Source organism: Diplotaxodon limnothrissa, linkage group LG10 (assembly GCF_057381915.1).
Source record: "Diplotaxodon limnothrissa isolate DT_005_m linkage group LG10, D_limnothrissa_male_GT1.1, whole genome shotgun sequence".
Classification (NCBI taxonomy): Eukaryota; Metazoa; Chordata; class Actinopteri; order Cichliformes; family Cichlidae; genus Diplotaxodon; species Diplotaxodon limnothrissa.
Window position 1 is genome coordinate 21,911,246 of NC_140605.1, and position 17,443 is coordinate 21,928,688.

Consider the following 17,443-nt stretch of genomic DNA (forward strand, 5'->3'; position numbering starts at 1 on the left):
CCTCCGCTGTGTATGCGGGTACAACTCTACTCACATAAGCAGAACTTGTAACCGAAGCAACTGAGGGATTATTACTGGAAACAAATCGGGCGGCACAGACTTCAGAACATCTGAAGACATGGACTCCAAACGACAGAGTGGTAAGTAAATATCCATGTATCGCACGGTAACTGTAAATACTTTATGATAAAGCCTCCATAGGTTGGGTGGGCACCAGTGTAAATGCAAGAGCTCCTCCACAGCGAGGCCACATTCATAAACCCAAACAGAAACAACTGGTTACATTAAAAAACATTATCCACCGTATCAGATACGATATACAGTTCTTTTCCAAACAAAAGCGATGTTATGGGTGGTTTTAATACATCTGGGTTCTCGTTAAACACACGTGAATGGAGAAGCAGCATCTGTCTCAAGTTTCTCTGAGTGAGCGAGCAGAGCGACTCGCGCCTCGCTGCCGGTTGACTCCTGGGGAGTGGGGAGTGATGTCATACAGCCACGCGCCGGGTGGTGCGCTGTGTGAGTGGATGGAGGAGGTATCCTCAGGTAGAGTGATGCAATCTGATACCAACAGAAAAGTGCCCTGTTGGAAGCAGCGCTGCTGGTGGGAAGCAGCAGCAGCTGAATGGCTGCTCTGTTTCAAAACCCTTCAGGCCACTGTGTTGCAAACAGGAAGCTTCTTTACGGGAGACCAGGTGATGAAGAAGGGGCTTAATTTGAAAGATAATAAGAAAGGGGGTTCGTTTGTCACAGAGGTAACTGGTTAAATAGGCAGTTTGCATTAAATGGATGTCAATGGCATAGCTCAATGCAGCTGCAGAATTAAATTCTAAGCATCTTATCTTGGAATTTGGGACTCTTATCTTATCTTATCTTATCTCATCTCATCTTAACATCCTATAACACATAACTTCCCCAGTTCACTGTATTTTTATTAAGTGTGCAGTTCATCTCTTTTTATTATAAGATTTGTGTGAATTTATTGATAATTCGTCTTTTGAAGCAGCTAAATGTAAATAAGCCAATCTTTTTTGTCTTATGGACAGGTGACAAATAAAAGGAAAGAAATAACATTGTTGGGCCACTACATGCCACAGTATGGCACTAAACTTAAATATCTCTGGATCTCTAATGGAGGTCTCTTTTCCAACTGATTCTCACTCATTTGGTGTTTTAGTGATGGTGGTGCTCACACTGTCTAACAAGCTGATCTAAAATCACAGATAGATGTTCTTCCATCTTGAGACCAGGTGATTGTGAAGGCTACAGCATACTATACACATCACTTTTTATAAATTATTAATTAAGAGATTCATTGGCCACCTGTGTCTTACGGATACGAATGTTGCTAACTAGTAAAGGCCATTCAAATCAGAAGTGATTCTTTATAGGATAAAGGCTATGTTATTCTTCCCTGTAAAAGCAGGGAACCTTTCTGTCTGTAAATTTGTCTGTTTGTCAGGAGGATGAAACAAAAACTATCAACCTGACTTTCATGAAAAGTTGCGCATGGACAAATTGAAGAACTGATTCAGTTTTGTTGTGCACCTGGATCACTTTCTTTTTCTTTCCTTAAAAACTGGAAAATGCTGCATTGGCTTTGGCAGACGTTGGGCTCACTGCCCTTTTAGTTATTTTATTTACACTTCTGCTTTTCCAATGTGAAAATGTGTTGGAGGGGAAAAACATGGAGCACTCAGACACAAGCGGCAAATCCACAGCCAAATGGTTGGAGCAGCTGTACACTGCAGGAGAAAATATTCTCACAGTAAATGTGTGAATACTTGATACTGGAGATTTGGCAAAATATTGCAAGAGCTTCAGTGGCTGGGAAAAATTGGTAGATTCTGAGCTGTGGATAAAGGAGAGATTAAAGAGCTGCAAAGTTTTCTCACAAGCCTATTTTAATTTTAAAAGGTAAACATACCCCTCACTGAATTTTACACTGTTTCTGCGTGCATTCTGCCTATAAGTGGTTTATTGCATTTGCACATATGATTTTCCTCAGTTTAATATGTGTCACAAGCCTTGACCTCTGCCACGTTTGCCTTAAAATCCCTTTTCCTCTACGATTCATTCCAGTGCACAACACACCCCCTCGCTCCATTTTCAGAAAGTGCACAACTCCCTCTTGATTGGATTTCAAGTTGTGTTTCACACAGAAATATAACCTTCACGAATGGAAGTGAGACTGCAGCTCGAAGCCAGAATTAGCTGCGCTTCAAATCAGCTGTGATTACATTTTCTGTAACAGAAACGCAACAGAGCAGCAGGTCTGTACATGTGTCCCATGTGTGTCTGGTGTAGGTGGAAGCTAAGCTGATGTGGTGATGATAGCAGCTTCCCCCTGCCACCAAAGTGGAAAAACAGAGAATCCTGATATTTTGTCCTCATCATCACCCTGTCACTCCCCGTAAAAGCAATAAAAAATAAAACCTTTGAGTGGGTGCGTGTGTCTGTGTGTGTACGTACGCCTCAGTGTTTGCATTTGTGAAAGACAGTGATGACAGGTAGTAACAGTAAAGTGTGGACTGGTCCAGTCATTTTAAATCGTGTGCACTTGATAGGATTATTGCAGACTTAGTTCAAGAAAAGAAACAAAACTAGCTAATTTCCAGATTTCATGCCTTCACAACTCATACTAACTGTGTTCTGGCTGCTGCGTTATCTTTACAAACCATTTTCATTCCACTCTGGGCAAATAAAGAATTTCAGTATTTATAAAAGTCGTTTGTGCCCCTCTGTTTCCTGTGTTTCCACACCATTTGCTATCTGCAGAAAATGATAAGATACTAAAAGAATGCGAAAAGAATTCGTCTACTGTTTCCCCCCAGCTGTTTCTTTTTAAGTATCTTGCTATCTTTGTTGTGGACTTTTTAAAGTGTCTGACTGAACGCTAACCCCAGGCAAGCACTGACACCATCTTTTGTTGTCACGAAAATATGAATTACTGGATGCTGTGTCTCTGAAGTAGACTTTTGTCTTAGTGGGAGATGCTGGGCCTGCCAAGCCTTGAACTTTGGCCTCTGTCTGAAGAGGATGGGTGTCTGGGGAAGGGACAGAGGGAGACAGGCGAGGGAGAGGAGTTGAAGGAAAAGGATCTCAGAGGAAGGGAAAGAAAGGAGTGGCAGAGAGAATGTGCAATCTGGAGGGACCTCAGTGCTGAGGAGTGTGGGGGAGGCAGGAAGAGGACAGTTTCATACGGTTTTTGCGTAGAGTATATGTCTTAAATTACCCTTGTTACACATATTAATGTCAATCAGGTAACAGAATCTATGGAAGCAAAAAGCAGTACAGTTCAGTGCATTCATATAGAGTACTTCTGAGTCATGAAGTGTTGGTAAAATTATAACATGGAGGGATATTTTGAATGGGAGAGGCAAGTGAGGATGGGTAGCCTTGGATTTATGTTAATTGGTGTGTTCGAATTATAATGGATGGGAACGAAGCCTCAGTTTAGGAGAGCCAAAGTGTCTTTCCTGTTTTGACCTGCTGCTTATAGGTATTATGCGGCGAGAAAAGCGGCAGCAGCAGCAGCAGTAAGTAGCAGTTGTTTTGTTCTGAGCTGCAACCAAACACACTAAATCAGTCCAAATGAGAGTCGCATGGCCCGAGTCTCATGACTGCTCTTCATCAGGAAGTCTGTCTGTGGAAACACACAGAAAAAGGAACGTGAAGACGCACAAACAAACACATTCCTCTTTGTACTCTTGTGACTGTATGTTTACTCAGACGAGGAAGCGAGAGACGAATTAACAGTGAGCGTTTGTGCTTCCTCTTAGTTAAGTGAATGATCGTGTCTATCAGTGGGGAAAAAAAGGATTTGAAGAGGAAATTTGTGCCGTGTGTGTGTGTGTGTGTGTGTATGTGCTTGCATGTGTGTGGTTCTGGGTGGAGTGGGGGTGCGTGGGGCAGTGGGGGATTACAAAGATCCCTCTGTGGGTGAGACAGACCACAATCCTGCAGAACAGCTGATTCTCAGCTTCTGAACCCTCAGGTCCCTTGAGAGAGAGAGAGGGAAATAGAAGGAGAGAGAAATAAAGATATAGACTCAGAGATGAGGGGGGAGAGAGAGAGCAGACTGATGTCCTTGACTGTGCGTGTCTTTGAGACCGGCAGAAAATAGATCAGAGCACTGGTCTGATTACTCGAGATCTTTGTTGATTGTTTTTTAATTGACGTTTCCTCAAGTAGAGCAAAATGCATCTGCAAATTGAGCACCCATCAGATAGGAATCTTTCTATTCAGTTGGTTTGGGAGAAATGTAGAGTATGGGCAAGAGATGGAGGGAGAGCATGCAGCGAGAGAAGATGTTGGGGCAGAAACAGAAACAGCAGGACACAAAATGGGAAAGTGGGAAGAAGTGAAGGAGAGTCAAGATCAGGAAGGAGGGGAGAGAAGCTCCTGTCGACAGCAAAGACAGGAAACCACAGCTGCACTCGCACGTACACTCACTCATACACACACGCACGCACACACACAGCTGCTGGAGATACAACCCTGCATGCCCGTGGATTGAGACCGTGCAGCTGCGTTGCACCACGCCCCTCTTACACTGTGTGTTAGTTCCTGTTTTGTTTTCTCCGGGAGTCTCTGACTCCGACAATACGATTGTTTGCTCTGGTCTTGCCGAGCATTGTGGCCATCTAATTTTGGCCCTTGCGGAGACAATAGAGTATTGTCCGAGTGAGAGGGGGAGGCGGAAGAGGCTTGTGAGAGAGTCAGGGCTTTTTCGCTCACTCTCTCTGTCTTCACGTTGTGTGTGAGGAAAACAGACTGTTTTGATCTTATTTTTATTTAACCCTTGTTCCATTTCTTTTCTGGGAATAGGCAATTCATTTATTTATGTTTTTTTTAGGTGTACTTATGCCATAATAAATTGTAAACATACTAAAGCTTATTGATCTGACTAATCATTGTGAAGCATGTTCTTCTTAACAAAGCCATAAAATTAAGTGGATCAGATTGTAAAAAGGGACACGAGGCGAAAGAGTCTGCTCTTTCAAATCATTGCTGAAAAATCCTGTTGCTTTTCCAGCTTTCCAGCTATGAACTTTCTGCTTTGTATTATGAATGAAACTGAACTGTAAATTTGACATTTTTAATGCCAAAAAATACAAAATTTAAATGTTTCCACAAACTATAATCTTTCCAGTGTGGATAAAGCCACATAAAAAGCACAGGCTATTAAAACCTCCCACTGGAAACCAAAGGGACATGAAACTATTTTAGACTTGGTTGCACTTGACCTGTTCAAGTGTATGAATAATACTTCATCAAATAACAGTGGATAATATCAGAGAAGCAGTTCTAATGTCTTCAGTGTTTAATTAAAAGTCAATATCAGAAGAAAAGCTGCTTGCTCCGGGTTCAGACTAATCCTAAGATACGCCTTTCAATCTTCTTATATTTAGAAGTAAACAAGTAAATGAACTAACTTGGGGCTTCAAGCAGTTTGGTAACCATCTCCTGTCCTCTGTGGTGAAGCTATACATTTTCCTCTTCACTTTGGCTCCATTTCCTTTAGGGAAGGAAGCTTCCTCCTCCTCACCTTCTTTTTTCTCCGGCTCCCCCTCCTGCTCCTCCTCCTCCTCTTTGTTGGCTGTGAGCAGGCAGGATGTGTGAGAGTGTGTCAGGGCATTTGAAACAATGTCAAGGTCAACAAAACACACACACGGACACACACGCTTGACCCACACAGGATGTAGGAGTGAAAAGAGTAAGTTTTTCAAAGAAAGCACAAAATATCAACGTGGAAAGTCGGATTTAACGCTTAGTAGTGACACACAGAAAACTCGCTGTGTTCCCAAAAAGGCTTGCTCCGAGCGGGACAAAATCACCAGGGTGACATTAGAGGATGTTAAAAATCTTTTCCCTGTCAGCTGTTGCAGCAGCTGACAGCTGAGTTCCAAACTGACTTCATGCCACTTGTGAACTGACAGTTTGGCCTTGTGATGATCTGATGGCCATGCTGAGCACTCAGGATTTTACTTTATTGCTTTTACCTTAAACATTCTTCCCTTAGACAATATTATAGCCTTAAAAACTGCATAAAGCATTATTACCATGCAGATTGTACGCAGTTATATTTATCTATAAAATGTGACTACAGCAGCTAAAGACATAAAGGCCTAAATGTCCTCCAGTTTTCTGCTTCTGAATTCAGACAAATCTGGTTATTGTACTGCTATCCTTAAAATCGTAGAAACATGCTGTCTAACCAGATACTTTCTATCTATTGCATTACTGTGGCCTTCAGTAACACTGTGAGGCATCCTTGAGTCATTTTTGTCCAGGACATATCCTTTAGCGCACACATTAGACAAATATGTAAGAATGCTTTCTTTCATGTGCTAAATTCAATGGGAAACACCCTTTCTTAGAGTGATGCTAAAAAAAACAGTTCATACTTTTTTACTTTGTGGCTGGACTCTTGTAATTCATTATTATCAGGCTGTTTTAAAAACTCCCTAAAAAGCTTTCAGTGTTTCAAAACACTGCAGTGAGAGTACTAACAATGAGATCATATTTCTCCCAGATTAGCTTCTCTTCATTGGCTCCCTGTTGAATTTAAACTTCGCCTCACACACAAGGTCTTGAATAATCAGGGCCGTCATATCTTAAAGACCTCACAGTACCATATGATCATAAACAGAACACTTCGCTCTGAGACTGCAGGCTTATTTGTGGTTATTAAAAGTTTCTAAAAGTAGAATGGGAGGCAGAGCTTTCAGCTGTTAGGCTGCTCTTCTGTGGACCCAGCTCCCAGTTTGTATTTAGTAGACAGACACCCTCTCTACTTTTAGGATTAGACTTAAAACTTTCCGTTTTGATAAGGCATACAGTTAGAACGATCCCTCCCTGACTTCCCATGATGCACTGAGCAGTTCTTCTCCACTTATCTCTTCTCATTCCCCATTCATTATATGGCTTTGTAAGGCATTGCACTTTGTGTTATCCCTCCCATAGTGTGTGTTTTGTCCTTGTTTCTCTGTTCCCTCCTTTTTTCTTTTTCCCCTCACCCCGTTTGTGGCTGCCTGTCCCTGAGCCTGGTTCAGCTGCAGGTTTCTTCCTGTCAAAAGAAAGTTTTCCCTTCCCGCTGTCTCCAAGTGCTTGCTCATAGGGGATCATCATATTGTTGGGGTTTTCTCTCTAATATTATGGGATCTTTACATTACAATATTTTGATGAATTGATATAAATAAAATTTAGTTGAAGTGAATAACCTGGTGGTTCTTGAAATCAGAAGAGTATTACATGATGTCTGTTTTTGTGGTTTCTAGTTGTGATGGAACGACTTGTAAATGAGTTAGGCTCTCTGCTGAAGATGTTGGACCACGAGACGGTCAGTCCTGCTACCGCTGAAAAAATGGCATCCATACGCAACATCCTGGACTCACTGCAGCTGTCAGGTACAGAATCTCCAATGTTAGGATGGCAATGTAAATAACTCAGGTTAATATTTCTTAACATGTACAGTTTCTTGTACAGCACAGGTTAATACATTTCACACAGCACATAAATAACTTACAGTTCTTTACTTAGTCAACTGCACTGAATGACCTTTCCCAATTGTTTAAATTTAGGACTTCGAAGAAGGTCCACTCGGTCCTGGCTGGTCCAGCCAGCCGTAGTCTAAGCAGTTTAAGGTCTGGCTGCAGATAGACTACATCAATAAAGTGAAAAACTCATTTGTCCAAACTTCCAATTGTTTTTAAGTCACTCACTATGATTTTGATGTTGCTGTTTGATTGATGGTTTTGTGATTTCCACTGACTGTGTAATATATTCTCCCTTGAAGATAATAAAGATCTGATCTTTCAGATAGAGCCCAGTAATAATAAAATTGCCCTTTTGTGTTACTTTTATTATTTATTTTATTTCCTGCTCTTCTGTCAGGTGCTACTGGCTTCTTATAGCATGCATAGTTCTACTGTAAGATTGGACATCTAGAGACTGAAGTTTCTGTCTTTTGGACATCTGCATTTTGGTTAGGTTTTGGTAAAACGATTTTAGGATGAAATATGACTTGCAGAAACATCAGGGCAGTATTTAAAATGGTGTTTCATTAGAAAAAAGTCATGCATTATAAACAGTTTGATTGCCAGACTTGTCTCACTAGTGCCAAGAAACACCTTCTGCACACCAGCAGGTCAGATAGAACAGCAGCATTTGATGTCCTGGCATTACAAAAATAGTAAAAGCAGCACTTTATTTCAATACAATGTAGAAATAAGAATATTCAATGTAGAAGTGTTTTTTTTATTTATTCAGGATGAATTCAGCTGAGTGTGATGGCAGCAGTTTAGCCAAAAAGAAAAAAAGAAAAAAAAAGTCAGAAGTGTCACATCAACAGTACTACAGCATGTCTTTCTTTTTTTGTCTGTTTGCAATGGTGTGACCCTACTGTGTTTAGCCAACCACACTGAAACTGCTCAACTTGAGAGAGTGCAGCAGTTGTTGTGCTACAAAATGCAGCCTCTGTGACATGAAATCTTGCTGAGGTCTTTACAGACAAATCCCTTTTTATCTGGAAGAATACAGGATGTCGGGGAGGATAAAAAGATCCGTGTAAGAGGATAATGAAATGCAAAGAGGATAATGAGAACAGCAAAACATCCCGATGGTCTCAGAAAACAAATATTAGACTGGACCCAGTCTGTCGTGTCCATACTCATCTTTTTTAAATAGTTGCTGTGTATTTCGCATCATTGTATCTGTTTTTTTCTGTCAAACCTTTCTGTGACCTTTCACACACATTTTCTTTGTTCTTGCTGTACAAAGATTTTCAATCTCAGTTCTGTACTCCCTGTACATAGGTCACCATAGATCTAATTTTTATTGCAGATGAAATACTATTTATACTTCATTATTCAGTCTCTATAGCCCTTCTTAATCCTGACCTAAAAGCTATAGGCTATGTAACCCTAACTCTGATCCTGGTTTTAATCCATAATTTGTCTTTTCCACAGTGAACGGCTCTGATGTCTACATGAACAGCTGTCTCTATGGCAATGGCACGAGCTTTGTAGAGTCTCTGTTTGAGGATTTTGGTTAGTAGTCCTTCAAAATACCTTCGGTTCGGTTCAGTTACAAAAAAATCCTTTGTGTATGTATTTACAATCATTATACCTCTGTTTATATAAAATTATAAAGTTAATCATGATTAATCCTATCAGGCTGTGATTTGCACATGCTCAGTGCATCTCCAGTGGAGCAGAAAGAGCACAAGGATGAAGAGGAGAAGACTCATCCCAATAAATCTGTAAGTCATTCACAGAAACTACTTACCTACACCAGCCTTCCTTTTACCCCCAGTTCTGGTTCAGCAGCTACCTTTGGTTTTCAGACCCCAACTGACACTCCTCCTCCTCCTCTGCCAACTACACCCCTTCCTGATGACTACTATGAAGAAGCTGTTCCTCTAGATCCGGGATCTACTCCTCAGTACTTTACCACCAGTATGAACACATGCATATACAAACGCACATGTGTGTGCGCATTCATGTATAATGGTAATCAGATCAGTACCTTTGGTTCTGCTTTCTCACATACTCTATCTATTCACCTGTAGCATCCAGGAACTCTGTGGAGGACGCCTATTATGAAGATGCTGACAATAACTACCCCACCACCAGAATGAATGGGCCTCCCAAAAGCTCCTGTGAGTCTTAATCTGACCCTTATTCGTGCTAGTTTATGTCTAGTAGTAGAGCTAGGATTTTGTGAATCACAATTTGTTTTGTGGATCTTCTGTAAAACAATAATTGCTTTGGTACTCAGACAATGACTCAGATGCTCTGAGTAGTTCCTACGAGTCTTACGAAGAAGAGGAAGAGGAAGCAAAGGGCCGAGACCAACCTCAGAGATGGACAGCCGAGGAAAGAACAGATGGACCGGTTCGAGACTGCCGCATCTGTGCCTTCCTACTGCGAAAGAAACGCTTTGGCCAGTGGGCTAAGCAGCTTGTTGTTGTCCGAGACAATAAACTGCAGGTAAATAGATGCTGCTGTTTATTAATGTTTATTTTATCATTCAAATCAAAGAATTGTCTTTTTCTGGTGTTATTCAAGGTAAATCCTTATTTATTTATGGTGAATCAGACAGTTGAACACACTTATTTGTAAGCCACAGTTTACACAGTTATTTTCCAGCTTATAACAGTAAGAGGCTAGGCTTACATAGATTATCTTTTACTCAAATAATGCATGTTCTTGACTTCTTCCTTCACAGTGTTTTAAAAGCATCAAAGAGAGCTCTCCCAACACAGAGCTCCCACTGAATCTTTGCAACGTCATCTATGTCCCTAAGGAAGGCCGGAAAAAGCGTCACGAGTTGCGCTTCTCATTACCTGGGGGCGAAGCGCTAGTCTTGGCAGTCCAGAGTAAAGAACAGGCCCAGCGATGGCTCAAGGTACCTTTTTTCACCTCATTAGAGGCACGGTGCTGAGACAGATGAGCAGACACAAGGCTGTGCCTGTAAATGAATGCTTTCTTTTTCTCTGTTCAGGTGGTCCACGATGTTGGCAGCCAGTGTAGCAACACTGAGGGGCTGGATGGATCAACTTCTCCAATTATACAGAGGAAGCTGGAGCTCGACAAGGTGAGTGTGCTTATCTGCGTATGTCCTTGAATGTCAGACTGTTTGTCCGCAGTGTTCTCTTTGTGGTCTTGCCACAAAGACCAAAATTTCCCATAAAACAGACTTAATGAGGAGCCCCAATGCCGGTCTAACGCTGTGCTCTTACTGTGTCTTACTATGACAAATGTAATTTGTGGCATACTGAATATATACCCCAGTTTTAACATTTCAGTGTCGCTGACATCACCCTCTTTCAGCCCACGCATGACACAACTATTCCTTTGGCTTCTAGTTTACAAGCAGTGAGTGAGGTGATTATTGCGGTTGCTGAGTTGCCTTGGTTTCAAAGAGCTTCAAGTCCTGAACAAACTGAATGCATGCTGACATGGCAGTTACACCCCACGTTGGCAGAAAGAAATAGTCATACTCCCAGAGGATACATTAATTTTTATTTATTTTTATTTTTAACATGAAAACGGAAAGACAAATGTGCCAATTTTTGCTATTCCTTGTCTCCTCTCTTCAAATGTTATAAAAGAGAGAAGTAAAAGTGTTTTGTTCCTTTTGTTGCCAGGTGCTACAGTCTGAGAGACAGGCTTCAGACTCAGACAGCGGGCCAACAGCAGACAGTCAGGCCACTGCACACGGGTCAGGACGAGACACTACTGACTCACTCAGTACGTGAACCTTCACCAGCAGTTTTTGAGATGTTTTTGTTGCAACCGACTCTTTTTTATTGTGGTTGCTTCATTGAAATAAGCTTCTTGTGTGTACACTCTCAGTAATTATAGCACAAGACATGTTATTGCAGGTTAAATCGGTGGTTATAGTGAGATTTAACGTTAGATTAGTGTCTGTGGGTAATTTCTCAGTGTTACCACAGATATATTGGGACAGTTCAACATGATTTACACTTTACATGCTCTTTAAAATCACAGCAAAGCATCTTTCTGGTCTCGTTGGCCTATTTCACAGTGAAAACAAACATTTAGATAGATGGTTGTTAAAGGGTATTTAGGCACAGTTCCGCAGATGCAGCACACTGTTGATCTGTGGGGAGAGGCATAACACCTTCCTCTCACGTGTTGTAAGATTAGGAGGTAAAGGATTCATTTCAGTATATTTGTAACACACATCATATACTGCATTGCTCTTCTAGCTTAATTTATGTTGCCATTTTTATGAAAAGAGAGGAACACTGTATGAGTAATACTATTCTGACTCATTCATTGATACTTTGTAGCAAATTTTAAAAAAGGTAAACTAATAACTGGCAGGGAGACGATTTTTTCCCTCCATTATTCTACATCTTTAACATAGAGAAACCAACATAGTTACAGTTTAAGAGAAATGTAAATGACTGTGATGCAACTTCTCTGTAGTAAATGATAACTGTATGTCTGTTACAAAGTTTAGTGGTTGTTGATGGGTTTTGTGTGAATAGTGTTTTACGTAGTCTAGCATCTTTTTAAACCATAAATATTTAAATAAGGGTTCTTCAAATGGTTCCTCAGTTTCTAAGAGTCCCCACTTTCAGGGTCTGGAACTCAGGTCCCCACAAGGCTACAAAAGCAAACACACACACAATATTTTTGTTTTTCTATCTACAAAATCAGGAAGGATAAACCAGGGAGATCCTTGGTGCTGGGTTAGAAAATAGGTCAAACACAGTGAAATTGGGAAACAGTTGTTTCAAATCTGTTTACGGACGAAGGAACTCTGATCCTAAAGAGACATGAGAGAGAGGGAGAGACAGGAAGTGAGGCTCGAGCAGATATGACATCCTTCCTGTCCTCTTCCTGCAATTGTCTCCCACTGACATCATCAGGAAGTAGTGTGAACAGTGCACTGCAGCACCTGGTACATTCAGAGTGAACTTGCAAACCGGCTGTCGGGGTCTGGTTGAATAAATACAAGCCATCTCTGAAATAACAAGATATTATTTCTTCAAAAGCTTCATGAGTCCTGTTTGGGTGCAGGGTCTTTTTCAAAAATGTATTTTTTCCAGAATTCAGACCTTTTACTTTATTCCAGTTTTCATCATGTTTTTGTTACATTGTAACTGATAAAATGTAAAACTTAAAAAAATAATAACAGCATGATATTTAAATGATGAGGCAACATTGTCTGTTTTACTGGCTGGATGTTATAAAGTTCAACTTCAGGATGTGTTTGACTTCAGACAGGGGGAAGCGTGGAGCATTTTCAGAGCTGACCGGGTCGATGAGCCGAGCAGCTGGGAGGAAAATCAATCGGATCATCACCTTTTCCAAGCGGAAACCTCCTTTACCAGGAGAGTCTCCTTTGTCTTCTGGCCAGCATGACAACCCCCGCTCTGGTGAGAAGACCTGATGAATACTTTGTTGAATGGCTGGTTAGTTAGAGAATCATCTAAGTGGCTGATTGATGTTTAGATTGTTTTCCATTAGCATTTGTAATTTGACATCAGTGTCAAAGAGTGTTAAAGGACAAATTAATGCTGATGATGCACAATTCAGAACAATAAAAATGCCTTTTAGGAAAAAAACTTATAACTGTAGAGATGTAAAAGTTATTGTACATATTCTTCCTATAATACACCAAATATTTGTCCACGAATTCCTCCTCCATGATCAGGAGCTAAACAATTATAATGTGCTGTAATGGGCACAAGTAGATATTAAGTCCCTGAAGTTTTTATTCCATATCTGTTGTTATGACATCATCAGTTTGCCTAGCCAACACCTAAGAACAAGCTAAAATGACTCATTTTTAGCATTCATGCCAATATAACAACTTATAAAAACATCATATCATTTTAATTTCATGATAATAACATCTAATTTAGATCCAGAAACCGAACGTCACATCAAACAGTGTTGGGTACATTATATGACAATGAATAAAATGTAAATACGTTCTTTTTAACACACTCATCAGGATATCTGAGCGTGTGTCTGAGCGGCTCTTGGAGGGAGCGGTGGTGCGTGCTCCGGGGTGGAAGTTTGTACCTGCAGAAGGACCCTGGGGACCAGCGACCCCCAATCATTGTGGTGCCACTCAAGGGGGCAGAGGTGATGCCAGGCGGGCTTGGACCTAAACATCCGTTCTCTTTCCGCATCCTACAGGGAGGCAACGAGCTGGCAGCTCTGGAGGTGAAGCAGGAGATCTTGAATCATTTTATCCAGCACAGGAGATTTAATGTATATACAGACTGATTTTATTTGTGCCACTTGGTTACATCACTGTTGATATAGCTGAGAGGTATCATCAGTGTGCGCACAGGCATGCCACACCTTACATTTTTCTGCTCATGGACTAACAAATGTGCGTGTGTCTGTTCGTGTTTGTGTGTCATTCAGGCCAGCTGCTCTGAGGATCTTGGCCGCTGGCTTGGAGTTTTATTTGCAGAAACCGGCAGCAGCACTCTCCCTGAAGAGTTGCACTATGATTACATCGATGTGGACACACTTACTGACATACGGCATGCTGCCAGACACTCCTTCTTGTGAGTCAACAGTATGCGTTTTTGTGCATATGTTTACCCAACAGTCTTTTATTACAGCTTTTATTTTGAAATACTCATTTTTATATTCATATATCTTCCTCTTCTTTTTCTCCCAGGTGGGCTACAACAGCTAACTCCTCCAGTAGTGCTTCAATAGACTCCAGAACTTACGATGAGGTCTATGAAAGTGTTGCGGTGAGAAAACTTTATTTTTCTTTAATTCTAAGCAAGTGATGAGATACAAAAACCTTTATATTGAACACAGCAGACACAGAGATGTTTAAATCTGCTTCTACTCTCTTTCTCTCCTCACTGATCCTCTCCTCTCTCTTACATTCATTCATTGAAATTTATTGCAAATTTACAGAATACAAACACCATTTTTTTGTAACTTAGGATTTTAATACCATTCTGTGTTGAGCTTCACTGGAGCCCTAGTGAAACTACTAATAAGATTTTGGATAATAGATTAACAAAATATGTTTTCTTTTTTCTTTTTTAATCCGATCTTTAAAAAGCTTACATTTATCAGTCATATAAACATATAGTATTTATAGTATTTTCCTTTTCCTTAAAGTTCCTCTATTACATTTTGTTAATTAGAATTCATTAAATTATTCTGTTGCAGGAAGTGGATGTGGAGAGCAGAGGAGGCCAGGTGAGACGTCACGCTTCGTTCTCTAGCAGGGACTCTGAGAAAACTGAACAACAAGCTGCCATTAAGAGACATGCCTCCAGTGAGTCTCGGTTAATTTCATAATTCATTAGACTGTCTCCATGAAAGTGATTTGGGTTCAAATGTGGCCAAATCTGTCTTCATTTCCTTCTTTTTCACATCATAGATGTGAATCAGTATGGGCGGTATGGGAAGACACGGGCAGAGGAGGATGCCAGGCGGTACCTGAGAGAGAAAGAGGAGTTGGAGAAGCAGAAGGAGGACCTCAGAAATGCACTGATTTCCCTGCGCAAGGAGAAAAGGCAGTTGAAGGAGGAGGGGAAGAGCGGCACAGGTCAGAGACGAATCACACACACAGCGCTTGTTCAGTCGTAGGCTTCATAGCGGTCCTAATTATGAGTGTGTGTGTGTGTGTGTTCAGGTAATAGTGTGGAAAAGCAGTTAGCTGAGCTGGAAACACTGTGCAAACAGAAGGAGGAGGAACGGGTGGAGCTGGAACTGAGACTGACAGAGGTCAAAGAAAACCTGAAGAAGTCACTGGCTAGAGGGGCACTGGGTCCACCTACTGATACCAAGATCAACGTCAAGGTAGGCAGCAAACACACACATCTGTTTACAGCTGGAACTGAAGCTCTCCTTAGAAAACTCTTAATGAATGTACTTTAAAATATATACAAACGCTCTTATAAGAGTTCTTTACATACATACATTTAAATGCAGTCGTGAGGTTTTTTGTTTAGGATGGAGGTAAAAAGATGATACTAAAAATACATCAATATCAACGACTGCTAAAAGTTCATATGAGCTTCAGTGAAGATTTACGGTTGATTTTTGTCCAGAACATGAGCTGAGGGATTTCTCATATGAACAGCTGGGACTGTATTAAGACAAATCCTTTAAATCAGTGTGCAGTGTCTGTTACCAGACAAGTCATTTATTTGACCATATGGCCCTTATTTATTTGACTTTTATTTCAGGCTTTATATGTTTGTTTGCTAACATATGTTTCTCATTTTAGACATTTATAATGAGTTTCTGTGTTTGCTTGTTTTGGTGTTTCTCTCTTCATTCTTTCTGTGTTCTTGTATGCTTGTTTTAGTAATCCATCTGCTTTTGACTGGAAGAACTTTTGGTCTTCTTGTGTTGTTTTTAAAGTAACATCACTGGGCTCAAATAAGTGAAATCAAACTTTTACTGTTTTTTGGGGGGGTTGCCTGTGTGTTCGTGCGTAGGCGCAGGGCAGTAAGGTTGAAAAGGTTTACATGGAGACTGTGCCTGTCAACGCGGCATCTGAGCTTCGAAAGCGGCCTCCGTCTCTTTACGCCTCCTCCAAGGGGAATGTGATGCAGAAGGCAAAGGTAGAGTGCGCGTGTGTTTGTGTGTGCGAGGACCAAAAACTGCTTGACTCACATGCTCCCGTTTTACTGTTTCCAGGAGTGGGAGTCAAAGAAGGGGACATAGAGTGATCATAAACAGATCGACAGATGGAGACGAGGACGTTTGAAAGGAAAACGCAAGAAGAGCAAGAAAACTGGCACTGAAGAGAGAAAGGATGGACTCGGAGGCATTGCGCTCTCATTTCATCTAAAGGAAAAGTACAGGCAGCGTGATGCTGCACCAGCTACTGTAAATACGACATGCTCAGCTGATACATCAGTACCGTGTTAATGTGGATCACTATGAACGTGATGTGTACGTGTTGGTGTGAGTTTGCATGCGTGTTTACATTTGCACAGGGCTGCAGAAAGTTAAAAAAAAAAAAAGGAAAGCGTAGCAAAGGGAGAGTGTAGTTCTTCAACACTGTGAGTTCAGCGTTACAGGCAAGACGTTTTAGCTACACCCACTGGTTTGTATTATTTTTATACTTGATACTTGGAAATGAAAAATGAAAAACCTGGTTAAAGAAATTTTTTTAGTTATAATCTTAAATTATCATTATTAGTAAGAGAAGTACAGAATCTCATATCTTAATTGTGTATTTATACGTTTAATAAAAAATATCGAGTAGACACTGTTCCTAAAAGCAATGAATAAATGTTTGTTGTTGCAATGTGAAACAATTGGTTTTAACCTTTATATGACTCTTATTTTTCACATTTGACTTTTGCACTTTATCTTGTTGTATTTTGTGATTGCATAAATGTGTCCTCGGCCCCTCTCAGCTGAATCATTTGAAGATAAATGCCTGTGTCTGCTTTACCTGCCCTTCACTGAGAAACGAACACACGCAAATGTTGGAGTAAATAATTTTATAAAGAATATTTGTGTTTGGGACTGTTTATTTTATGTCCCCCGTGTCTATTTTCCCTCATTTCTTTAGACTTTTAAGATTCTTTACCAGAGTTTCTTTTATTGCTGCCTCTCATCCACCCCCAAGATGAGTTACCAATAATAGCAACAGAGCTCTGAAATAGAAGCACCACCTAGTGGTCAAATAAAATGCCACTTTTGCTTTAATGTTCTTGTTTTGCTTCCAAAGGCAAGTTGAAGTTAATTATGCTAAGTTCAACATTAAAATAAGTCAATACTTAAGGTTTTTTCCTCTCTTATAAGAGCTCAAGGAGCTCCTTAATGTGAAGATAACTACAGTCAAAGCTACTATGTGAGAGGGCAGTGGTTCAATGCCAAGCTCCTCCAGCTTGCATGTTGTTGAGGTCTCCATGGACAGTTTACGGAGCCCAATACTGTAGCTTACCTCA

General features: G+C 40.7%; 1 protein-coding gene across 1 annotated transcript; it reads left to right on the top strand.

Annotated features, from left to right (window-relative positions):
* LOC146624438 (actin filament-associated protein 1-like 1) lies at window positions 1-16,630 on the top strand. The gene is made up of 19 exons (XM_085363926.1): window positions 1-140; window positions 7,284-7,412; window positions 8,973-9,053; window positions 9,180-9,265; window positions 9,350-9,461; window positions 9,575-9,664; window positions 9,784-9,995; window positions 10,234-10,413; window positions 10,510-10,602; window positions 11,156-11,258; window positions 12,764-12,919; window positions 13,501-13,715; window positions 13,923-14,068; window positions 14,185-14,263; window positions 14,697-14,805; window positions 14,911-15,078; window positions 15,166-15,332; window positions 15,977-16,102; window positions 16,179-16,630. Exons 1-19 carry the CDS (start codon window positions 119-121, stop codon window positions 16,203-16,205), a joined length of 2,301 nt encoding a protein of 766 aa, XP_085220052.1. The 5' UTR covers window positions 1-118; the 3' UTR covers window positions 16,206-16,630.
* The last annotated feature ends 813 nt before the right edge of the window (window positions 16,631-17,443 follow it).